This window comes from Ostrinia nubilalis, chromosome 24, assembly GCF_963855985.1.
Source record: "Ostrinia nubilalis chromosome 24, ilOstNubi1.1, whole genome shotgun sequence".
NCBI lineage: Eukaryota > Metazoa > Arthropoda > Insecta > Lepidoptera > Crambidae > Ostrinia > Ostrinia nubilalis.
In genome coordinates, this window is record NC_087111.1 from 795,936 (window position 1) to 823,394 (window position 27,459).

The following is a 27,459-nucleotide window of genomic DNA, read 5'->3' on the forward strand; positions in this document are numbered from 1 at the left end:
AATTGTAGCAATCGAACGACCTTAATAAGGCTTTATTCACACAAACTTAGTTTCATGGGAATTTAGGCCTAATCGTAATGACGGCCGTATTGTGAAATGGCAGACCGATGACCCTATTTCGTGAATAGCTCTTTATTTTCAAAATGCGACATTTCAGTTTTTGTATGGCAAAAGAAACTAATGGCAAAAGTTTGCGAATTCAGTTGAATAACTTATATCAATTGATGTAATTTTGTAACAAATTAAATGACGTCCACTGCTGGACAAAGGCCTCCCCCAAGGTTTTCCACAATGAACGGTCCTGCGCTGCCCGCATCCAGGCTCTTCCCGTGACCTTTACCAGACCTTTACCAGTGGGCGGGGCACATAGCTCGTAGAGACGATGGCCGTTGGGGCAGGAAAGTTCTCGAGTGGCGACCACGGGCTGGAAGACGTAGCGTGGGCAGGCCTCCTACTAGGTGGACAGTCAGTCACCCTTGAGTTGTATATATTTAGAGGCGTTCAATTTATTAACAAGTCCTTCTAGACTTACGTTCTTCTATATACGTATGTAAGCTACTTGTATGTCAAAGTCAAAGTCAAAATTTCTTTATTTGTTTAGACTAATAAATAGTTCTTACAAATCGTCATATGCTCTTAAGGAGCCTCTACATGTCTCATAATCTTTTTACCCTACCAGCGCTTCGAGACCAACATTTGGCAAGTGCTGAGAAGAAGCGCCGCAACAAACTCAGTCACCACTGTCTGCCGGTTAATATAAATAAATAGAAATAGTAGTAGTAGGTACATTCGATTCAGGAGCAGTTCACTGAATTTACCATGCATTCTTGTATGGTGTATCATAAGAATGGGTATACAAGATTGCGTGGTATATTAAACAAGGTAGTGACGTGCTAATATCTAGACTTACATATTAAGGTACTAGTAGAAATGACTCGCATACATAAATTTGAATAACTTGGATTGACCAGTCCCCGAAAGCAGCGCCTGTTCACAGACATGACGAGTGAACCAGCCATCGCTTCACTCGACCATATTAGAGGGAATGTAACGACCCGCCTCACTACGCCACCACCCCAGAGACATTTTAGTGAGAATGACAATGCCAAGTTATCTCTTTAAAAAAAAAACTAATAATAAAGCTAAGTAACAGTCCAGATTGAGAAGCATGACACTATAACATTTGAGAAATTATTATTAGTTTATACAATATTACTTTTCATTTTAATTCTTTTTAGTGCGAGCATGAGAGGACCATAATCCTACTCCCAGGATGACTTATCATTAAGAAAATCTCGAGTTGTATAATAGGCTTTTTTAAGCATGTGATCTTTAACTATACCTTTAAATTTATTATACGGTAGCTCTTTATATTTATCAGGGACTTTGTTATAAAAATGGATACCTTGTCCCATAAAAGTGGCAAACACTTTATTAAGTCTAAAAGCGGGTATAGCCAATTTATTTTTATTTCTAGTGTTAATTTGGTGAATGGGCATTTCTCCACTAAATGGAAAATCGCTGTCCCAAGCTAAATTTATGTAGTAAACCTTAAAATTTCTCTGGTTTTTGTATCAATACCGACATAGAATTAGGTATTCTTAGCATGACATAGCATATTTAGTAATTTAATCATGGAATATTCGAATAAATAACCTCAAACGTCTCAAATCACAGTCCCCTGGTACGTCCCTTTTCCAGAATTACACATATGGTTACAAATGTTTATTATATTGCTGTTGATATTTGAATAAAAAATATCCAAATACATTAACAATAACAGTTAGCATCTTAATACATCACAAACAATGTTTACAATATAATTTTAATCAAAATATCCTTCTGAGAATGCTGTCCTCAAATTATTAAAACATTCCCCTGTTAAAATTTTAAAACCGGTTTAAAGTCATATTTAGTTTTGGCGCAAAGCACTTAGATCGCGAAACGGAACGCAATAGGTGTTAAGGTTGTTCAGTTGTGTCGCTAGCGGGCAGCCGCTATTTTGTTTAATGCTACTACTGCGTCATCTGGTGAACCACGCGTCTCGGCCGTCAGTGAAAACATTCCCCTGGTGAGCCTTTTTTTTACTATTTTAAGAGTTTTAATTACGACAATTTGTTTAAATTAATTAATCTTCTAGTATGTAGCCACATAAGTTGCGTTTATTTTAATGTTTTTAAATGATATTGTTTTATGAAGTATTCACGTAAAAATAACATTCCCCTGGCGAACATTCCCCTGTCATTTCATAGCACAGGGTACTGTTCATACCACAGGGGACTGTTCATACTACTGTTTTCCTAGGTTTTGACCACTAAAATAACGTCTTTTTAGTAGGTATTATCTCAAAATTTCACCGAAAAAGAAGCTACGCGAAACATGAGAAGAATTTCTAGAACAAAAACGTATAGCTGAGCAATTATGTTATCATCGACTTGAAACATTACCCTAAAAGAAAAATTGAAAAAAAGAAGAAAAAAGAAAAACTTTAATTAAAATCAGTTAAAGATATGAGTTGTCGTGAGCATAAGGCTGTAAAAAAGGTTTGGAGGGAGCACTGTGCTAAGTTTCGAGCAAAAAAGAAAGTCATGAAGACATAACAAATAATTTGTGTTTCTTTACGAGATCGAATCAGAAATGAGGAGATCCGTAAACGAACTAAAGTCGGTGACATAGCCCGACGGATTAGCAAGCTGAAGTGGCAATAGGAAGGCACATAGTACGCAGAACTGATGGCCCATCGGCAGCAAGGTTCTGTAGTGGAGGCCGCGTGGACGTCCCACGCTGCGTTTTACGGTACACAAGGTGGACCGACGACATTATAAAGGTAGTAGGAAGGCGCTGGACGCAGGCCGCTACGAATCGATCAACATGGAAGTCTTTGAGGGAGGCCTATGTTCAGCAGTGGACGTCCTATGGCTGAAATGATGATGATGATAATAAACAAATAATTTCGGAAGAGAAAATACCTACATCTGATTCAGAAGATTTCGCAGAAGAACATCAGGCGCCTTTAAGATCATCTGACCCAACACGAAATAACAAGAATAGCGTTTCAATATTACATTCACCAGAAATGGGGTCAAAAAACAAAAATTAACAGTAATAATGTTTTTTGTTTATTACTTTTTGTATTTTTTTGGTTCTGTTTTAAAAGGCAGGATACTACATTTTTGATTATTATAAAGACTGACTTTAGTGTCATACAATTTAAGTATTAAAACTTAATTGTTCGTTAAGTTTAATGCTACTGTTATTAGGCTTAAGAAAAGTCATTATAATTAGTAATATTTGTTTTAATAATAATATTTTTTGTTTCAAAAACTTACATATTTTTATAATGGCAAAGAAAAATAAAGAGTTTGTTTACTTAAAGAAAAATACTAATTGTTTTTGTCCATAAAACATTCCCCTGGGTGGTTGCAACAGTCCCCTGTCGCAGTTTTGCGAAAATCGCCAATAACTGAAAAACTAAGGGGAAAATGTGTGGGCTTTTTTAGATATGTATTTAAATTATTATTGCCCTGAATTTCATTAGCAAAATTTCTCAACAATTAATAAAATTACTTCAGGACAGTCTTGTATGGACGATTTTCCAAATAGCAGAGAAACACCCGAATATCACTTTTCTTTTTGAATTCGTTAATATTTTGTTGAATAAATAAATAAATAAATAAATGTATGTTACAGCCTTCATAATGGTGTCAAAACCATGCTCATCGTACTGCTGGTCTTTCCCTATGGAAGCTAAACCCTTTGGGTTATTTCACTCGCACCAGAACATCGAAAACCATTGAAATAACAACTGAAATTTTGTTTTCACAAACGTAGATCGGTAACTCATATCTTTTCCACCAGAGCGGCGCTGCGATCTCTCGCCGTATTTCATTTTTCTTTTATTCTGTCTGTGTACGGAAACAAAATTGGAAAAATTCTTGCCTGAATACAATGTTTGGAACGGAATGGCTGAAAGCAAAATTTGTGGTCATGTTTGGAATTCTAAATGCCCCAAAAATATTTTTGATAATAGTCAGTGTTCAGTGATGAATGTTTAATTAAATTGTTTCTATCAATTACTATAACAATATTGAGATTATTATTTATAATGATGCGGTGCCTTTCATTTCATGGTTGAGTGAACCTTCAATGTACACTAATTAACAATATTAATTACATGATTGCAATGAACGTTTAAATTAGAGCTCTATGTTTGTGAAGTTTCGAAAAAGATGATATTAGAAACTATCTCTTGATCAGATTTGGCATTATTTTGAGTCTCAGAGAGTCAAATAGGTAAATCTATCTTCTAACTCAAAGGTGACTGACTGACATAGTGATCTATTAACGCACAGCCCAAATCACTGGACAGATCGGGCTGAAAGGCATGCCGGTAGATGTTATGACGTAGACATCCGCTAAGAAAGGATTTTACAAAACTCCCCCTCTAAGGGGGTAAAACGGGATCCACGCGTACGAAGTCGCGGGCGGCCGCTAGTTACGTTAATAAAATATCCTTTTAGAATATCTGATTCTAAAATCTAATATCAAAAGTTGGTTCACATCGCGTTGGGTAGGGCTGTTATTACCATACGTAGTTGGGAGTGGTTATCTAACTTGGTAATAAAATTACGACTATTACGCAGATTACGTTACGTTTTGTAAGTTAATTTTAGCTTCGAGGTGTAGAATATAATTGAAGGTGGATTTACTGAAACATTACCGCTTGTTTAATTACTAAACTTAATTATGTGTAGGTGGGTTTGATTAGATAATGTATTATTACCTTATGTACCTACTTTAATTATCTTTATCCAAGAGAAAATGATAATAATCTTTTGAGTAGTAGGTAAGCATCGTGATCGTGATCCAGTCATGGAATCTAGTCTCTCTTTTCGAATCAATCAAATTGATTTAATCCCTTTATAATCTTAAACAAAGTGGTCCATGTCGCTGAATTACTGGAGAATCAATTGCTGGTAAATAAATAGTAATACATATAGTAAGCTGTAATAGAATTGAAGATAAGTAGTTTCGATATCTTATTGAGCGCTTTCTATGCAATCAGTAGCTCTATCAATATCCTAATTGATTTTTGAGGTCAACTATCAAACAGTAGAATTGAAAGTTCGGCATCAATAGACCAGAGAAAAACAAATTTTAAAAAGATGTACGTTATAAATAATTATCTACTCGTTTATTGTTGAAATATCATTTTAAATGATGTACAGTAAGCCTTTTACAAAACGCACTCTATTGAAAACCCTAAAGAAATACTTTCCCATATTAAATACCCGATCAACTGTTACGTAATGCTAAAGTGAATAAAGTTCAAGATTAAAATGTTAGTTTAATAGGAAAAGTTTGTTCTCTTTGAGCGAAATCATGCTGAAAGGAAGTTTACTAATAAAATTGGACCGTACCAACGGACGTCTTCAGTTTATACCGTCGTGTGGCGTGCAAAACAAATTGCTTCATGATATTACTTGGGTTTTTTATTTGGTGCAGGCAAGATATTATATTTTATAACAGTTTTATAAAAGTGGAACAGATATTGGAAGACATTAAGGGTCTTTTCAACTTGCTTCTTCTTATAAATCATAAAAAGCTTTTGTAATATTCATTTGTTAGATACACGTAGAAGCATTCGTAGAAGATAAAAAGCGGGGACAGTGCTCTGTGTTTCTCCTTAGGGGTTAAGGTCATACATACATCCAGCAGTGGATTTCTATAGGCCAAAAAGACGAAGATCAGGGATAGAGCAAGCCAATTTTAATTTGAATGAAGGTTTATCTCATGTTTACACCTGAGTCTCAATCAGCACATCAGTCACTTACCAAGGAACTAATTGCCTGGATGCGGGCAGCGCAGGACCGGTAGTTATGGAAATCTTTAGGGGAGGCCTTTGTCCAGCAGTGGACGTCATTTGGCTGAAACGAACTAATTTACCAAAAACAAATATGTGAATAATAGAATCGCTAAAATCAAGTGGCAGTGGGCGGGGCACATAGCTCGAAGAGCAGATGGCCGCTGGGGCAGGAAAGTTCTTGAGTGGTGACCACGAGCTGGAAGACGTAGCGTGGGCAGGCTCCCACTAGGTGGACCGACGATCTGGTGAAGGTCGCGGGAGGTACCTGGATGCAAGCGGCGCAGGACCGGTCTTTGTGGAAATCCTTGGGGGAGGCCTTCGTCCAGCAGTGGACGTCGTGTCTTTCGGCTGAAACGAACGAACGAATATCAGGCCTTCCCAACCCATCTGACCAGTGTAGCATAAGACTGGGGAATGAAGGCATAATTTTTAATTTATCTTTTACGCTAAATCTGTGATACTCCGGCCACTTAAACCTCGTCGATTACGTTAGAATAACCAAAACCAGCCCACGAATATTTATTTTCGATTCCATTAACCCCTAGCTCGAATTAGATGGGGAACGTATTTTTATTTTGGCGATACAAATCTACCAAAAGGCCTCTTTACATGGCATGGCGTGACCGGCCCACACGCGGGATTTTGATCGCATAGCGTAAAAATAGCAGCGTTACTATAATTTCAGCTGGAAATTGTATTTGACTGGTATTTTTAATACTATTAAAATTTGCTGGTATAGGTTTAGTTTATTTACAATTGCTGAATTTTAATGTTAGTTGTCAAACAGCGAAATTACAATCGTGGAAACACGTTCTGAATTAATAACATAGTATTGAACAGCAATTTAAAACGTAACAGCGGTAAGATCTTATCATTTGTCTCATGGAAATAAGACGTCAAATCTAATAAGATTTCAAATTCATGTAACATGAGATGCTAATAGACGTAAGCTTTCCTTTAGATGGGTAGCTTGGGGTCATTGGACAAAATTCTACGTGCTCCCGGACCAGACTTATAGTAGAATGCCTACCACGAATTCAGAGGCGAGGTGGATACTTACTTGAATAGATATAAACTGAGTCATAAATAAAAGATAAAGATTGATGTAATTAAATAAAATAAAAGAGGCTTTGGTAGATAAAGAAGACTGACTTTTGCATCTGTTTACTTACCATGAGTTTACATTAGGTGTGCTCGCTAGCGAGTGTGCTATAAAATTCTATAAAGATTTTAGTTCTTGAAAGTTAGTTAATTTCAATCTATTTTTTTACCTAATCGCTAGCGAGCACACTTAACGTAAACTCATGGTAAGCACACTGTTCTTAAACTAAAGATCAACTGATTTTCTTATCTGTGCATAAACAAAAGAAGACTAACTTCTATGCCTTTGCAGAAAAAACAAAAGCACTGTTTTTCTTAATCTGTGGCATCAATCAGAATCGAATTACACGCAATCCGGCGCGAAGTTGCGCGGCACACGCGCGGTCGCCGCAACAATTACCAGCGCACGCAACACACTTACGTGTCGGGGTTCGACTCCCGCCTGTTCTTGCGATAAAATTGTTTTGACGTGGTAAATAAAGCTGCCCTTTACTTTTTTTTTTGGTTACATCAGAGGCAGAGCACACGCACGTGACAGTGCATACAAATCTGAAAGAAATTTGAAGTCTCGTTTTTCTAGTCGAAAACAAACTCCCGTGCCGCTCTCATGAATCAATTAAGGCTGGGTTGCGTCAAACGTCAATAAAATCCGTCCAATTCCATACAAAAAACACCGGTTATCGATAAAGTTACGGTTGAAGTTAGGTGGTGCAGCTCAGCCTATCCTCTCCTAAACTAAGCAAAATCGTATAAAATAGATGGGGGTGATTTGGATACAGGAAGTTATATCTTTACATCTGCCACTTATAATCTACTAGCGACCGCCCGCGACTTCATACGCGTGGATCCCGTTTTACCCCCTTACGGGTGGAGTTTCGTAAAATCCTTTCTTAGCGGATGCCTACGTCATAACATCTACCTGCATGCCAAACAGCCCGATCCGTCCAGTGGTTTGGGCAGTGCGTTGATAGATCACTATGTCAGTCAGTAACCTTTGAGTTATATTTAAGATGAACTACTTATCACTTTTATCCAGTAAGTAGGTATATTTTCCTTTCAAAACCTTCACAAATTGTAAACCATTTAAAATTTTTCAATCAAATTCCCTACATTTTCCGAGTGTGGAAAGCTTGTTAATAAATTCAGTAAGTACGGGAAGGTGCAAATTCAATAACTCAGCTCCATTCGACTTTCGACGCTCTGAGTATTGAAATGTACGGTTATTTCGCTCATTTGGATCTTGATGTTGAATTACAACATTTATTCATTCAATATCCCTGAAGAACAACATTATAAAAAGATAATTGAAAATCTCTATCACGTACAGTTAATGCAATGTATAGTTGCTAGATATTTATGTGTGCGAAATGTTAAAAATTGAAATAAATTCACTGTCAGTTTTTTGGATGTTTAGTTAAAATAATCGTGAATGTAGAGCGTTATAGGTATAACAAACTTAAATGAAATTAACAAAATCGATATTGAAACCGATTCCAACGAAGTGCGCTAAAGAACGTAAAAAATGCGTTATTGGCTAATAAGACAAAATTATTACACTCACTACGCTCGATGTTTCTGGAGCGACCAATCCGGGATTCTGAAAAACAAAAAAGAAAATATATGTTGTTGTTTTTTTGTGCTGTATAAGAGTACAGTAATAAATACAAATACATGGAAAATTCAAATTATATGTATAAATGTTATCACTAATGAATGAATAATTATTTTATCGAATCAATATAAAACTGGATTTTACCAATAGATAAAGTTAAAATATTATACATAGAAATAAAAGTAAGTATAAAATATGATGTTTATTTACGTAAAAACATTTTGTGGTAACGAACATACAAAAATCGCATTAAGGTTGGTTAAAAAATCCACAAACTTCTATAACCGGTGTTGAACTGTCGCTAGACATCCTTACTTCAAATCAACGCCTGTAATTATCATCTACCCCCCATTCGCAACCCTTCAGCATTTCAGGGTTGAGTCAGCTTAATTGCCTCGCTTCCGCAGGGTTGATGATTTTACAGTGATTAGAGCTATTATTTTAAAACATGATTTGTTAATTATTTGCATGCGGAGGTTTGATTTTGTTGTATAACTAAAAAACTACATAAAATGAAAGTGTAGGAAATGGTATTGTGCATAATGTTTGTCTGTAGACTGTTTGACAAAATTTATGTGGATAAAGTTCAATTGAAAACCAGTAAGTGGCTTTACAAATAAATTGTTTTTATTTTATTTGATTTAGCGCAAGGAAGCGATTTCAAAGTGTTCAGTGTTAGTTGTTTGAAAAAAAAATGCACTACAATGCGCCGATTCAAGTAACCAAAAACTGTTCGAAAAGTAATAAATGATAATTGATTAAAGTAAGTAATAGTAAGTCCTTTGTCCAGCAGTGGACGTCATTTGGCTGAAACGAACGAAGTAATAGTAAGTAGTTGGGGGAGGCCTTTGTGCAGCAGTGGACGTCATTTGGCTGAAACGAACGAACGAAAGTAAGTAGGGGAGACCGAGGTGAGTTTTAATAGAGGAGAGTTGTGACAATCGATTTTTTTAAACCTATTAACTACTAACGAGCTAGTAACATTAGGCGTTCTTAGTTCAAGTCTCGAACTACCAAATGAGCGATTTTGCAAGCACTCTCCTCTGTTACAATTCACCTTGGTTTCCCCTACTAAGCATTTTATACAGAAGACGTGTCTGAAAATTACCAGCACCCACTTGTTACGCTAACTTCAGTAATACACTTCACAGTTCACACTCGCAAATTCTTGGCAGAGTGGGAAAGCCCACAACTCGCAAAGTATCCGAAAAGCCCTCGGAAGCCAAATGATGGCGTATCAATTACTCGTACTGCATACTTGCTGATACTTCGATGAAAGGTGATCTCACACCATCCGTACAAAGTTTTGTTGCTTAACAACTTAACATAATTCTGGTAAGTGTACACGGTATACGAGTATTCAAGTGAGAAGTTAGATGGTCTCATTACACACACAATACTGTAATGGAGTATAGAGTGAAAGTCAAACTCAAGGTTTCTTTATTTGTATAGGCTAATAAACAGTACTTACAAATCGTCAAATACGTATTTTGCTGTTAAGCATGGAAATACGTGAATGTAAGGAACTCTAGAAATTGTTATTTTACTATCAAAGTCAAAGTCAAAGTCAAAATTTCTTTATTTGTTTAGACTAATAATTAGTTGGGTAATATGCTGGATTTTTTGACGTCTTATTTAACTAACAGACACCAAATAACCAGTATCACTAAAATTTGTCCTAAATTAAAAATAGAAAAATGTTTTTGTTCTGAAAGAAAACTGGTAAAGTATGGAGTCCCCCAAGGAAGTATCCTTGGACCATTACTTTTCTTGATTTACATTAATGACATGCCTAAAGTTACAGATTACTCAATGACCTTATTTGCTGACGATAGTACAATATTATTTACTGGAGATAAATTAGAATCCTACAAATCTGACATAAATATGACACTTTCCAATGTAATTGAATGGCTTATTTCAAATAATATTAAAATAAATTTAAGTAAGACGCATATCATGACATTTAAACAAAACACAAATAAACTAAATCTGGACATTAAATTTAAACACACAAAAATAGAAGAAACCGACAAAACAAAGTTCCTAGGTCTTTGGGTGGATAATAATTTGACATGGAAATTTCAGACAGAAACAGTGTGCAAAAAGCTAAACAAATATTCATATGCTTTATATAGACTTGCCCGACTCGTTAATCAACCCACCGTTTTAATAGCATACCACGCATATGTCGTATCAACGATCCGTTATGGAATCATCTTCTGGGGTAACTCCACGGATAGAGAAACAGTCTTCAGAGCACAAAAGAAATGTGTTCGAGCTCTGTGCAAATTGCGACCAACCGATAGTTGTCTACCACACTTTAGGTCATTGAAACTGCTGACTCTGCCGTGTATTTATATACAGGAAATCTGTCTTTTCGTTAAAAAGAACTTGTCGTTATTTGAGACATTAAATAGTAAACGTCATAAAAACAAAATATGCTCGAAAACACATAAGACTGCTTTGTTCACGAAAAATGTCACGGGTATGGCACCACGTATTTTCAATAAGTTACCGGACAACATAAGAAATAAAGAAGAATTAATTTCCTTTAAAAATGCATTATTTCACTTTCTGGTTGAGAAGGCATACTACTCCATTAACGAATTCCTCCTGGACAATTTAAAAATGTCATCATAAAAATTAAATGTTTGCATGTAAAATTATAAAATGAACAGTTTTTAAGTAAATTAGTTAATTAGTATTAAGTAACCATTTATATGTATATTGCACGCCATCTGCTTGGCAAATTGTAGCTGAACAATTTTACGTTTAAAGGACAATGTTCGTTCTCCATACATTGTTCGCCTAAGAACCAACAATTTTGACATATTACTACCCGAAAGCGAAATAATATGATTCTGTGTGTAAGAACAATGATTCCTGATGGACACTTGCCATAAAATTAATGATTAAGAATATTAAATCACAGCGATTTTATAATATGTCGTTTATGACAACATGGCGTCTAATGTATTGTGTGAATGTATGAACACCGATTCGCGAAAAATGTTTTGTATTGTCGTCACGCCGAGTCGCAGCCAAATAGTATAAAATAATATAACAAGTTTTAGAAATACAACTCGGCATTCCACTTTTCTAATATGCCCACATATTGCACGTAAATAAACAACATGAATCGTAGGTTGTTTCCACCCTTGTCATCTGACACATGAAATAAACTCCTATTGTATTATAGATATCGAAGCCGAATCGTATATAATAATAGAATGGGTTTTGCAGATCACTCGGGATTCCACTTTTATAAAAAACCTACATATTGCATAAAAATAACACGAATCATGAGTTTTCTTTTCACCATTTACATCTGACACGAGATAACAAACTCCTATCTCCATGACTACCGTCGTAGTCTATGCCAAAGACTACAATATTTTAAGCAAGAAGTTTCAAACCTTAGCGGCTACAGTAACCCCTGGGCCACATACATCATGATAACAATCGGTCGACACCGGAACGAAGTCTTGCGATTATGCAAAAAAGCATCGTATTCTAGTGCGGCTATATCACGTTCAACCGGGGTTTTAATTCGACTAAATTCCTGACTAAAGACTGGAAGAAAATACGCCGCATTGTATGAGCACTTCGTGTTCGTTAAAGCGGCTTCAGATCTAGAGCCCACATAGTTTTCTTTCCAATAATATCCGCAAGTAGCGCTGCATGATCTTTACAACAAAAACGGCAATAGTTATTAAGGTGCCAAAATTATATGATTACTTTGGCACGGTATTATACACGTTCGAAGATTTGTCATTTTCATTCATTTCATCATCATCATCATCATTTCAGCCACAGGACGTCCACTACTGAACATAGGCCTCCCCCAATGACTTCCACATCGCACGGTTGGTAGCGGCCTGCATCCAGCGCCTTCCCGCTACCTTTATCAGGTCGTCGGTCCACCTTGTGGTGGGTTGACATTGCAGAATATGACTTTTGATAGGTTCATCATAGAATTCGGCGGGGATATCCTCACGGAGGAAGTTCGAAAAAGGGCGGAACAAGATCTTATAATAATGCAAGGCCGAAGCTGTAACGCGAGTGCTCCTACGTGTAATCCGGCGAGTATGCAATAAATAGTAATGTCTGGTAAATAGCGGTAATACGTATCGTTCGTTCGTTCGTTTCAGCCGAAAAGACGTCCACTGCTGGACAAAGGCCTCCCCCAAGGATTTCCACGAAGACCGATCCTGCACCGCTCGCATACAGGCACCTCCCGCGACCTTGACCAGATCGTCGGTCCACCTAGTGGGAGGCCTGCCCACGCTACGTCTTTCGGCTCGTGGTCGCCACTCAAGAACTTTCCTGCCCCAGCGGCCATCAGCTCTACGAGCTATGTGCCCCGCCCCGTCTATGTCTATATGCGCTACGATTACAGGGTATCATTTTGCATAGTCGCAAGACTTCACTCCGCTGCTGTCAAATCAATGTCGCATAATGTTATCGCAATGTGTGTGGCCCTTGGCCAAATCACAGAAGCCTATGCGAAGAAAGAGCACTTGAATGACAATGAAAATCAGGGTTACCATTTTATAAGATCTCCTCACTATTGAGGGTAACAAAGTAACATTAATAATCTAGACATTAATTACATTTATTACCTATACGAGAAAGTAAAGCAACATGCGGTTTTATTTTAATTTGTAAAATATTTGTAACAGTTTGTTCTAAGTTTAGTTTTACAACAGTATTGCTGTTTCAGCTGTCACTGTGAAGCTTTGGGATAATAAATAAATAGAAAAAATATTAACATAAATATTTATTTAAGTTTTTATGTTCATTATCATAATATGCCAATTTAAGTTACACTGTGTGACAGTCTTTGACACTAAACAAACTCTTCAGCTTAATAATACCTACCTACAGGGCGTTTTTATAGTTACACTTGCTGATGAAACAAGAAGGGTTGATTCTACTACTGAAATACAACTACTTTTCTTACAGGACAAATATCAAATTCTCAAAAAAATTCACATTCTCGTGATGGTGATAATTTCTATGGAGAGGTTTTTTTTTATATTCGGTCTCTTGGGATAAGTTATTCCATTTGAGCAGTAGAATTAATCCTTTTTATTTGATCACATATAAAAATAACACAAGTGTTTAGGAAAACTTCTTCTTTGGTATGGTATCACTACGGAGTTATAATGGCGGCAACTCTGTATCACTGACTTGTAACTTTCAAACAGTATGAATAATAAGGGCACCACATTGGTTTTCTTTCTGAAAAAAGGCTTTCACTTTTAGTACTAACCCTTTAGCACTATTTCATTGAAATAAAAATACAATAAACGCACAGAAGACTGAAATTGAGTCAACTGACGTGACATTTATAATTTGTTGACATTATGACAGTTTGACAAGACTAGGGATTGAAAAAGTTTTAATTGAAAAAGTAAAATGACAATTTATTAAAACGATTCACAAGGATATAATCGATTAAAAATATTTATAAAATGTTCTGATACTTGCCTGTAGCGATTATCCAATCCTGGTTTCTACTGAAAAACTACCTCGTGGCAATTTTAATAAAATAATAAAATCTTTATCTTCTCTTTCACAATCTATAAAAGTTCATTATTTTGGTCTATTTATATTGTTATACATGCGCTACAATGATATTATAGAACTATAGATATGTTATGTTCATAGAAATTACGATTTTAATCCGTGCCGACTAGTGCCGAGCTATTTCAAATTGCACACATTGACAAATGTAACTGATAAGTGAAACAAAAGATACGAAATAGCACGCAAATGAAAGAGATAGCTATAGTTTTAACGATTCTGCACTAACTAATCTATGTCCGCAGCGCACGCATCCTTATCGCTCTAACGTCAAAACAAGATCGCTTTTTCTTTCTTAACTTGAACAAGGCGCATGGCGTCTTGATTGTTTGCATAAATAATTAAAAATATAAATACTAAATAATTTTGCATAATCACATGTGGTAAGAGATCCTTTGTATTTTGTTTACTTTAGAGTCATAATTGGTACACTTTCGAAACACACACGATGGCATTTTTTATTTATTTTGGTAAGAACACAGGAACTTACGGTGTGGTACGCGCGCGATTGCGCACGACGCAGGCCACACGAAGACTAAACACAAGACGTCCCAATTGGGACGTATTTGAGTATTCACAGCGCGAGCGCTTATAACATATTTTATCTGCTTTTGTTTTTATATAATATCATTGATGCGCTATGAATGAGGGTTTTCGCGATTGAAAAATCCGCGAGATGGCAATACGTAGACGTGAGGTCCAAATGCTGCATGATTGGTTATTTTTGACATGACATTGACAGATATGTCAAAATCCACCAATCATGCAGCATTTGGACCTCGCGTATACGTATTGCCATCTCGCGGATTTTTCAATCGCGAAAACCCTCATTGGCATAGTATAAGAGACTGGCAACTATACTAGGTTGATATATGTTTCTCTCACTTCAACTGGCATTGGATTCAACATCGGATTCTGACACTTTTACAGTTATGATACCATAAATATCAGTTTATGGTCCTAATTATTTTCATTTTATTTACGACCTTCGACCAGTTGGACACTTTAGATAGCTTCTTGTAATAGTGTCAATATCTTTTTAGCTTTTAACGCAAATCTAGTCTTCTAATCGATTTATTTTATTTTCAAAATCGATATTTTATTGTCTATGATGGCCGCAGGAACATCACTATACATGAACTCCCAGCAATAAAGTACGGTAATGCCTCGTACAGATTTTATCGGCAAAAATAATGGAACTTGATAGGTTTTAGACCATGCCACGCACCAAAACGTCCGGAAGTTGTAATAGTATTATAGAATAAACGTTAAAAGACTTATTTATTTAATTTTTCAATGCTTAAGTGTCCATTAGAATGAAAGGGTGCTTAATGTATTTAAAAAAATAGAAAATAATTATGATGGGTTAATGTTATTGGGCGGTTTTTTAGGCGGTTTCTGACAATGTCCTTTAAGATCCATCAATGTATGATATGTACCTACAATTGCAATAAACTAATTTGATTTGATTTGATTTGATTTGATTTGTTCTTACAAATCATCATTTTGCTCTTAAGGAGCCTCTACATGTCTCATAATCTTTTTACCCTACCAGCGCTATCTTTCTACCCTATCATTAAAAGAGATCTATGAAAAGTACATTGTATATGATGAAACGAAGATGCTTATTCACTCGTACCTAGTCTCCATTCATCATCATCATCATTTCAGCCACAGCACGTCCACTGCTGAACATAGGCCGCCCCCAATGATTTCCACATCGCCTGGTTGGTAGCGTCTGCGTAACTTCTTGCTGCCTCCAAGAGGTGAGGTAGCACCCACAAGATGGACTGTCGAGTGGGTGGAGTCTCCATTGCAGGAACACAAATGATCCTCTGCAATTTACCAGAGGCCAATGAAGGGTTTGGCTCGCATTTTCCACGCTGGCCAGACGGGTTGGGAAGGTCTGATGTTCGTATAGATATTTAGCTTTACTAAAAAGTCAAAGTCATCATTTCTTTAATATTTGTATAGACTAATAATTCCAGCAGTAGACGTCTTTTGGCTGAAACGAACGAACGATAGACTAAGAAATACTTAGTACTTACAAATCGTCAAATATTTTGATCTTAAGGAGCCTCTACATTCTACATGTCTCATATTTTCTCAGAAGCTTTCATAACTCTTGTAAGACTTATTTGCCGAGCAGCTCTTTTAACTAAATTCTGTACCCTGATGTTATTTTAATGTACATTCTGACCAAATGACGAATTTAGTGGACTTTAAACCGTACGGCTTTCGTAATATGTTTTAAAGTAAAGCAAACTTGGAATTTCATGGTAGGTTGATGCACTGTGGACTATACTTGTGGGTCGTAGTTTAGGGAGCCCGTAACTCAAGGGTCACAATTAACGTGTAGGACTAGACCCTTGAACATTAAAGACAGCGCCGAAATAACACGTATTCTGTTTATTTTGTCACGAGTACCTGTAGATACTTTGTTTTGGTAATGAACATACTTATTCCAAAAATGTAGTGACAGAGCTGACAATATAAGTTGCAGAACGGATGAAAAGTGCAGAATACGGGTTTTTGAAAATTGGAATTGAGAACAAATTTGGCATGCAGGTAGATGTTATGACGTAGGCAGTGTAGGCACCCGCTAAGAAAATATTTTACGAAACTCCACCCCTAAGGGGGTAAAACGGAATCCACGCGTACGAAGTCGCGGGCGGCCGCTAGTTTGGAATAAAATATTAGTTTCCCTGTTCGTTTACTTACTAAATACTAAAGATAACTAGACCCACACCTGGCAATCTTCTTATGCAAATGCTACATGAGTTAGCAAAGTAATTATACGGCCTCGTCGGATCAGATAACGGGACCCTAACTCAGATGGGTCCTTATAAGTAACGCTGTAATGGGTACGACCCTTTCAAATGATATCTACCTATGATATGAAGTTACTTTGAAAATAAGTTTACTTTGGGGCTAGACAGCGCTGTGTGGAACTATCCAAACTTTCAATTACAGTTTAAAAAAAATGAGAGGATAAATCACCCATCATCATCATCATCATCATTTCAGCCATAGGACGTCCAGTGCTGAACATAGACCTTCCCCAATGCTTTCCATGTTGATCGATTGGTAGCGGCCTGCGTCCAGCGCTTCCCTGCTTCCTTTATGATGTCGTTGGTCCACCTTGAGGATAAAACACCCAATTAATACAATTTAAAAGTATAGATTTACGTGATTGAGCATCGGTAAGATTGTTTTTTGGTGGATCGTTACATCGGGTTAATTTACAATAATTAAAACTTCGTTCTATCAAGGCATCTTAAAGGTAGCAGGAAGGCGCCGAATGCAGGCCGCTACCAACCGATATGGAAATTTTTGTGGGAGGCTTTTTTCAGCAGTGGACGTCCTGTGGCTGAAATGATGATGATGATGATCACTAACAAGGCATCGAATAATGTTGCATTAGATCAATAGTTTCGTTGAAATGAATATCGATGAATTGACTTTTGGTTTATCAAGGAACCCGTTTTAACGCCCGTACTAATTCACAAACAGTACTATGAAATCTCACAGTGCGCGTGAACTCACAGGGCGACACACAAACCAATCACAGAGCTGTATTCAACGCTGTGCGTTCGATTTGCTGCTTTACATAAGCAAGCATCGTTTGTATATACGGTCGTGAGTCTGTTACAGAAAGTCAATCAATTCTTTAGGATCGGTAGAGTTTGGACTCTTCCCTATTGGATGTCCCACATAAATGGAAAGTAATACAATAGCGAATAAAATTACTCATGTTAGTGAAACCCATGCACAGCCGGTTATAAATAACTGTGAACATAACCATTGACACAAAACGATTGAATATCCGTATAGTTTACTTTTAAATGAAAATTAATTACCTATATTATTTTCCCTGAATAAATCCCAAAATAATTTCATTACTCGTTAATTGGATTTACAATAGAACAAAATTAAATATTTTGACACAAAAGTATTTGTATTCTGCTTAATATTCGTTGGTATTTCAAATTAATAAGCGTTGTAAATATAACGTGATTGGTTAGTTCACATCACAACATCACAATCACCCATAATATTATGTCAAATTCTTGAAATTGTTATTAAAATGAGAAACAATGAGCTTTATAACCTCGAGTAATTTTTTAAGCTGTACTGGAATGACTCCTGTTGTGGACAGAACTATAGTACAGAATATTAGGCACGATACTTACTTTTTTAAGGCCTGTAATAGTTCTTATAATGAATAAGTTCTACATAATAATATTCTGCCATAGTAGTTGACGTAGAAATTATAAAAACATAGGTAATTAAATAAATCTACATACTAACGTACCTATACCTCTACGAATCCTCATATCTAAAACTCTTTGACGAGGCGACCACAGCCGTCAAGGAACCACCAGCCAAGGCAGGTGTCTGGCGATATTAATTAAACTTAATTAAATTTAATCTGCGCAGCATCTGTCGACGTGATTATATTTTACTATTGTAAAGTCGTCGGACAATGTTTGCAGCGAGAACCTTTCGAGTTTCAGTTCGAAAGAAAGAAACATTTATTACAATGAACATCACTAAGGACAAAGAAGGTACGAGTATACTGTCGTAACAGCGATGCCCATCCCAATGGGACCCCAATCAGCATATTATGCTGTGGCCCACGGTGAGGAAAGCCACGACTCTGGTTTCAGTGTGCAGTTTAAACACTATACTCCGGGCCTTTTCAAGCCGACAGTGAATAGGATCTTACAGGGCGGGCATGTACCATCCTACTGCATCTCACTTAAACTCTGGTGCGATTGCGGTCAAATACCTGCCTTGTTCTGTATAAAAATGCTAAATGGATAATGACTAGCTTAAGCTGGCGACTTCGCCCGCGTGAATTTTGGTAGGTATCTTATAGAAAGTTTTATTTGTACCTACTCAAAACCTGTCTATAAGAAAAAGTTACAAGGCATGTTAAACAGTAGCTTAAAATGTAATTTACATGTCTAATGCCTATTTTCACCATGAATCCCTAATTTTTAAGTGAACCCTATGAAAACAAAATTCCTGTTAATGTGTTACCATAGGGGTTACTTAAAAAATAGGTATTGATGGTGAAAACGGGCATAAGTATTCCCAAATCACTTGCAACTAGTAACCTACGAGTATGCTTCATCATCATCATCATTTCTGGCTGAACATAGTCTTCCTCCAATGACTTCACATGGCATGGTTGATAGCGGCCTGCATCCAGTGCCTTCCTGCTACCTTTATCAGGTCGTCGGTCTACCTTGTGGGTGGACGTCCCACTTCCCCGTCTCACGTCACATATTTTATGCTTAGGCACATCTAATCTGGTGAAGGTCGCGGGAAGAGCCTGGATGCGGGCAGCGCAGGACCGTTCATTGTGGAAAACCTTGGGGGAGGCCTTTGTCCAGCAGTGGACGTCATTTGGCTGAAAACGAACGAACGAACATCTAATTTTAAATGAAGCAAAACCTTCATCACCATCATTTCAGCCACAGGACGTCCATTGCTGAACTTAGGTCTCCCCTAAAACCTTATTAATAAATAAATAATTCATATTATTATTTTAATAACAATCCATGACCAAAGGTAAGGGTCCTGTTGCGCCTACCATTAACGCAGATCGAACGGTTAGCGTACATTGGTTAAAGTTAGGGATGTCACCGCTTAAAACAAAAAAGCTTCGTTTAATTTCCATACATCGCATATCGAACCACACCACAAGTCGTACTTCCTGATACCACCATTGTCATGCTCGACATAGCCACTGCACCAAGCGCGTTACTATAATATTTTTTGTGATACGTATACATTATATCCTAAGAGTTAGGCAACTTTTGGGCAAGCTCGCTACATCAAATATCGGATTCATTTAATAGAAAAAGACTGTAAATCCAATAGAGCTATATCAGCCTATTGCAGCTTGTAAAATCTCATCGTCATTGAAGTCTCAGTCGTTATTCGTTACAGCAAACTCCATAGAAGATTAAAATAGAAAGACACGGGTCTTAACGCGACATTTATAATAACGCCGCGAGCTGCCAGTCTGCTTGTGACCACGGCTGCGGCATAGAAGCCGAAACGTCAAGCCGCGTTAAGACCCGTGTCTTCCTATTTTAGTCGAAATGGATCGCGAAAGTTTAAAATCGTTAGAAGATGACCCCAACCAAACTGGAGAAAATTTCCTCTAGAATGGCAACCTTAGCTCCTCGGTTATCTGCGCATCGTAATTGAAGCAATAAATTTTAACTTATCGTCCGAATAACGCTCCGATTCCAAGTTAACGCTTTAGCCAATTAAAATTAGTTGATAAATCATCATAATACGTGCGACGCTGTCACGTCGGATTTAAGTTCGGACGTTAACGGTCGATTAAGGGAGTTAATCGGGTTTCATTAAGCGAAGTTAAGGAAGGCAACGACAACACGTGAAAGTTATTGTTAAGTTTGCTACAGGAAATGACGTTTGGAGTTAATAGGTAGGTATTTCGGTTAGGTGCTCTATCTTTCTTGATAGAAATGGAACGCATCCCAAGTAGTTCCTTTTCTGGCCGCTACTCTCTGTGGCGCCTCTGTGTTTTTCTCTTTGCGTGCAAATTGTAAAACGATTGTGAATTCCCAATAAAACTAGTTGTTTTATCAAGAAAAACATTCTTTATTTGGTCAAAACCCTACATTTCTGTCAAGTAAATAACACCTGAAGTTATAACAATCCTGGTGATAATAAATGAGGGCCAAAGGCGGGAATCGAACCCATGACCTTTCGCTTGCCGGGCGACTGCTCTTTCATCTGAGCTACTTAGACACTGGATAAACCGTTATGGGTGGTATCTAACATTGATGAAACAAACGCTGGCCGTAACAGCGTATTACACTTGACGACGGGCTCATCCAGTGTCAAAGTAGTTCAGATAGAAGAGCTGTCACCCGGCATGCGAAAGGTCGTGGGTTCTATTCCCACCTTAGACAGTTCGATTACCACCTTAGGTAGTTCGATACCCACTTTAGGCAGTTCGATTCCCACCTTAGACAGTTCGATTCCCATCTTAGGCAGTTCGATTTTTTCAAGTTATTTTATTTTAATTTGATATGCGACTCTTAATGCTGAACAGAAATTCAAATTACCATTCGTAACACTGACAATTTCAATTTCGAAATCGCTTCGGAGCAAAGTATAAAGACTTAGTTACATACGCCCGTATTCACAAACGATGCTTGCTTAAGCGAAGCAGAAAATCGAACGCACAGCGTTGAATAGAGCTCTGTGATTGGTTTGTTGTGTGTCACACTGTGCTTCCACGCGCACTGTGAGACCTCATAGTAATGTTTGTTAATACAGGCGATAGATAGTTATACACGTTTGTAACTTTGTTGTTGGTTCTGGTGTTTCCAGGCAATCGCATTTCCACTGTTCAATGTGGGATAATAACATAAAATTACCCGAAAATGTTGTACCTTTACCTACGGTCGATATTGACTGTCCATAACATACGAGTATACTTACGAGACACTACACGTACACGCGAGTGGGAATCAGGACAGCATTTGCCGTTCGTTGTCGAGGATGCATGTTTGGTTGTCAATCATTTCTTCCTTGTTTGTTTCAATCACACCAACCCAGAAGTTGTACAGTGATTACCCTAGTGGAAAACCAAATTATTAATGAGATGCGTAAGGCTGCTTATAAAACTTTCATATTTACAAAACAAAGTTACTTATAGTTTTTAGTTTTACGGGTGTATTTTTGATAGAACTTAATGTTTTACTAGCACTTTAAGCCCCGCGAATTGAGACACAATAGATTCAATCAATAGTTCGTCGTTTCAAGCAAATGACGACTACTGCTGGACAAAGGTCTCACTCAAGGTTTTCCACAAAGAACAGTCCTGCGCTGCCCGCATCCAGGTTCTTCCCACGACTTTTACCAGATCGTCGGTCTACCTAGTAGGCCTGCCCAATCTACGTCTTCCACCCCGTGGTCGTAATCAATTGTTACGCGGTCACAATGCGACCGCTTAGGGATTGATGGACTAGTAAGTAAAATACTATAGGTAAAGGACCAAGTGCTTTTATAGAGTATAATCTTCTTCTTATCGTGTCGACAACAAACCTAAATCACATAGGCACGGTTTTGTGAGCGGACTGGTTGGACTTCGGTTTGTCATCGTGGTGCAGTGATTCGTTTCACGGCTTCTGCCGCTACTCAAGGGAGGGCCTGAGCAAAGGAGTCGCTCTACCTACGGGAAGGCTTACTGCATCCCCCCATGTGCATTAGACTAGAATGTAAACGTCTTATTTATTTGTACGGACTTGAAGTCTGAAACCGTAAATTATTGTTCCAGATATGGATATTCGGCGACGTGTGGTGCTCGGTATGGCTAGCGGTGGACGTATGGATGTGCACAGCATCCATCCTGAACCTGTGCGCCATATCCTTGGATCGGTACGTGGCCGTGACCAGGCCGGTCAGCTACCCTAGCATCATGAGCAGGAAGCGGGCTAAGGCGCTCATAGCTGGGCTGTGGGTGCTGTCGTTTGTGATTTGTTTCCCTCCGCTGGTCGGATGGAAGGATAAAAAGGTAATTCCTTCATAAAAATATGATATAGTCATCTTTCTATCTCATTTACATCAGTAAATAGAACTCCCCGTATACATCCACTGATCCTTGACTATTTCCTCACAACCATTAACAGATACCTCCCTCTGGAGATATCAATCATAGTTAGACTATATCTAATATTCTGTGAAAGCTACATAATAATATTAAGATCATAATGTAATTAATTGCAGATTAGTTTCTTCTAATTTTCAAGATAGTAAGAAACGTTTAATCCTTTCAATTTTGACGACTAGTCTTTTCAATATTTTGATCCGCTTGTTTACGTCATGAGAAATTCAAATTATTGCGACAGTAATAACATCAGCCCTCAGTTTCTCTTAATTTTGGAATCTCGTCATAAACAAAAGATTTATTTTTTACCCACAGCCCGAAGAAGCCGAGAAAGACGGCTGGGCCCCCAACCCCCCTTGCCCCTGGACATGCGAGCTGACCAACGACGCCGGTTACGTGGTGTACTCCGCTCTTGGATCCTTCTACATCCCCATGTTCGTCATGCTCTTCTTCTACTGGAGGATATACAAGGCAGCAGTGAGGACTACTAAGGCCATCAACCAGGGGTTCCGGACGACGAAAGGTACATCCATTGGTAAGTATCCTGACCCTTTTCTTCTTTACTTTACATTTATGTAGTTGCTAGATCTTGAAAATTCTTACTTTTCATCAGTCTGTCAGACGTTCAAAGGAAGTGTTACTAAATGCTCCATTATAGTTTGTTACCTACTTCCAACTCCGAAGGTTACTGATTGAACACTTCTTAAAACTTTTTCAAACTTCGCCGTTCCGTTTTCCGCAGAACAAGAAATAACTTTGCACATTTATTTTACTCTCAGTCAGCCAAATCTTCTTCTTACTCAAATACAACAAAACCTATTATTTTTGGTTTTGGTAACTGATCAAACCAAACTATTTCAGGTAAAGGCATGGGCAGCCGCTTCGATGACAACCGACTGACCCTCAGGATACACAGGGGCCGAGGATCTGCACGGCCTCACGGCTCACCGCTGTCAACTGCATCCAATCACTCTACAAGTACTTCGCTGAGTGCCTCCCCTGAAAGGCTTAGAAGGTAAATACATAGTTCTTCTTGGCCGTTATACTCTTGGCAGGGCAGTTGTGGTCACGTCAATGCGTCGACATAGATTGTAGAGGCGGATACAACTCTCCACACGATCTCCCGCCATCTCTCCCTGTTAGCAGACTGGTGCAGTACCTAAATACCTAATTACAGTTCACTAAACGCCAAATCTTTTACTCGTACGGTTTTCGTAATGGGTCATAGAGGATTTCGGGTTAAATAAATTTAGTAAACGGTTTTCTTTTCTAAATAGACACGGGTGTGGCTGAACCTATCAGAACATAGGAAATACCAATGTTCCCTAACATACAATACACACGTGTTTTCTCTTCCCTACAGAAATTTAAAAAATCCAACACCATTTTCTCGTATTATTTTCCTTCAAAATAATTAACACGATCAATTTTCTATTTCCAGGCATTCCAGTGCAAGGCGAGCCCACGAAAAAGTCAAGATTTCTGTATCCTATCCCTCATCTGAGCAGATTTGTCCAGCTCTAGAGAACTCCCGATTGGAGAACTCGCGGTCCCCCAGCCGGTCTCCGAGCCCGAGTTTATACGCTGTTCACTACGAGAGGGACGGTAGAGAGCTCACTGAGAGCAGACTGAGGGTCAGACCGCCTCCTCAGCATTTGGCTCCAGGACCTCTGTACGATGAGTATGATGATAAGCCAAGGACTACGAGAAGGATGGGGAAGAGGAACATTAAAGCTCAGGTTAGTCATATTATTTCATTTCGTAGCCTAATGCTTCAACCACACCAATCATGCAGATCGCCATCGCTGGCGCGATCACGACGCGATTATAGGGAAATGACAGGTCGCGTGAACTATCATGGGTCGCGCGACCTGTCATTCACCTTTGATCGCGTCGGCGATCGTGATCTGCACGCGTCGGTGTGGTTGAAACTTTAATCCTTGTTGGTAGATCTAAGCTAAATAATACTTGTGTTACGACTAATGAGTTGGTTCACCACAATAAATCGAGCGGCGGTGGGGTTCGAACCAGCGTTCTTCAGGTCTCGAGTCAGCCAGTCTGATACCATTCACCGTTTGGCTATCATAGCTAAATTCATTCTAACTACTCTGCTTACAATGTAACAAAAGAATGTCAGAAGCTCTAATACAATTGTTACCCTATTTATGCATCCTAATACCTTAGGTACCTATCCAAATAAATAACTGGACCCATAGCTCACGATTCTTTATCAATTTTCAGGTCAAACGCTTCCGAATGGAGACCAAAGCAGCCAAGACCCTCGGCATCATTGTGGGCGGCTTCGTGTTCTGCTGGCTGCCATTCTTCAGCGTGTACGTCGTCCGCGCCTTCTGCGAGAAGTGCGTCACGCCTATCGTGTTCTCTGTGCTCTTCTGGTTGGGCTACTGCAACTCTGCCATCAACCCTCTCATCTACGCTTTGTTCTCGAAGGACTTCAGGTAAAGTAAACTTCTGTTCAGATCCTTTTTCCAATAACTAAACGTTGAAAATCCTATAGATTCGGTGGCGTGACAGTTTGATCAAGCCTGCCAAAAGCATCTGGACGTGAGCAATGCAGAACCGTTCGTTGTGGAAATCCTTGAGGGAGATCTTTGTCCAGTGGTTTTTTTTAAAAGAATATTAGCAATTTGTATTTCCCAAATTACTAATAGTCCCATTAGCCCCTCGTGTTAAGCTAAATAAGCTTGTGTTACGAGTGGGCTCACCACAATAGTCGAGCGGCGGTGGGATTCGAACCCGCGTTCCTCAGATCTCGAGTCGGCCACTCCGACCCCTTCACCGTTCGGCTATCGTGCGTGGTGAACGTCCTTTGATTGAAACGAATAAAAGTTGCAAATATTGTACCTAACCACACAAGACAGCTTATAATTTGTAATAAGACCACCATAATATGATGTACTGGTTTTCAGTGGGAAACACTTTAGCTATTGCTACCCTCTATATGAAGAGGCAGATGGTTTATGATAAAAAGTTGCGAAAAACTAAAGCAATACCTAACACAACATTCCTATTGATTCCAGGTTCGCATTCAAGCGCATTATCTGCAAGTGCTTCTGCGGTGGCGGTGGCGGCCGGCGGGAGAGTGACGGCGAGGGCTCGCGGAGGGCCGTCAAGCCGACGCACTCTCACTCGCTGGATGAACACGACACCACGCACTCTCACACTACCAGTGCTAGTGACAGGTGGGTCACATCACCAGATCTTTTAATCTTCACTGCAGGACGACAACCTAGTAAAGGTCGCACGAAGCAATCTAGGTGGTTCATGCGACCTTCAGTGCAGGCAGCACAGGATCGGTCCTTGTGGAAATTCTCGGGGGAGATCTTTATCCAGCAGTGGAAACTTTTGGTAGGAAGGAGGGAGGAGCACGACTCTCTATAATTTACTAGAGGCAAATGGAGAATTTGGCCTACACTCCCCACGCTGACCAGAGTGAATGGAGAGGTCTGATGTTCACGGGAAAACTGCGTGGTCCTATTCTACTCTGCTGGCCTCAGTTTTCATAAAGTTATTGGTTCAGGTTGTTATTTGGTAGGTACTACATAACGTTGATTCATGAATTAATTTCATGTAACTTTTTTGTTCACAGGTGACGTCAAACCATGCGACGGCATAACTCCCAATTCCAAACTTCCGTCGCATGCGTCTAGCGAAACGGCTTCGCTTGCAAAAGCGAAGCGTTATAACGGTAGCGTTACCGTTACACCTCACTAGTGATGTTTGTAACCATTTTTGAACAACGTTATTTTATATTACTCAAGTGAATACGTACGTACAGTTTTTTATGGATGTCATAGACATTAGTGTTAAAGCAATATAAAAATATAATAACTACACGTCATGGTATATAAATATTAATTTTTAAATTAATGATTGATGTATAACGTGACTAATCTATCATCGTCATCTATTATATTACTATGAAATTATTAACCAGAAACACCAATTTTGAATACATTCGTTCGACAGCTTAGGTACAGACTTACAGACTTATTTCCTTGAGATTTATGTTTCAAATAGTTTTTTGTCAACGTAGGCTTTTCAATAACATTAAATTGATCATAGAACATAATACTGTTTTGTATCAAGGACTTTTATTATTTTATTTAATGATTAATCGGAATGTATTTTCCCTTATTTGGTAACATAGTTTTTCATGTAATGAATAATAATAAACCCACACTAAAGTTCAGCTTACCTTATAAATTCTATGAGACTTTTAGTGTTAAATTTTAAAATGAATTATTTATTGAAAAGACTGTCAAAATCAAATTATGTACCTACATAAATTGTATATTATTTAGATAGCTAAATGTTGTTAGTATAAGGAGGAACTAAAATGATTGAAAATGTTAGAAATATAAAATGTACTTTGGATGAAATCGCTTACAAAATTTTCTAATTAGATTTTAAGCCGAATCAGTGAACTCCAAGTAAACTCTTTTAAGTCATCTTACGACTTGACCTTTTTTGATGAGTAACAGTAGAACCCTAAGTCCCATATTTATTCTATGTGTAGTTAAGCTAGAGGCCTTCTATGGCTATAAAATCTATGTTTAATTCTTGCCCTTCCTAACCTAAAGCTTTTGAAGATAATGTAATACT

At 38.1% G+C, this 27,459-nt stretch overlaps 1 protein-coding gene across 1 annotated transcript in view; it reads left to right on the forward strand.

The window, feature by feature from the left end:
• The window catches only part of LOC135083727 (octopamine receptor Oamb), a 166,689-nt gene extending 139,750 nt beyond the window's left edge, over positions 1-26,939 (forward strand). Inside the window, exons 5-11 of the mRNA XM_063978450.1 lie at positions 22,504-22,740; positions 23,149-23,368; positions 23,695-23,848; positions 24,275-24,572; positions 25,075-25,292; positions 25,875-26,036; positions 26,444-26,939. Of these exons, the coding sequence (XP_063834520.1) occupies positions 22,504-22,740; positions 23,149-23,368; positions 23,695-23,848; positions 24,275-24,572; positions 25,075-25,292; positions 25,875-26,036; positions 26,444-26,447 (1,293 nt within the window). The 3' untranslated portion in view covers positions 26,448-26,939. The remainder of the gene's footprint in view (positions 1-22,503; positions 22,741-23,148; positions 23,369-23,694; positions 23,849-24,274; positions 24,573-25,074; positions 25,293-25,874; positions 26,037-26,443) is intronic.
• Positions 26,940-27,459: the final 520 nt, after the last annotated feature.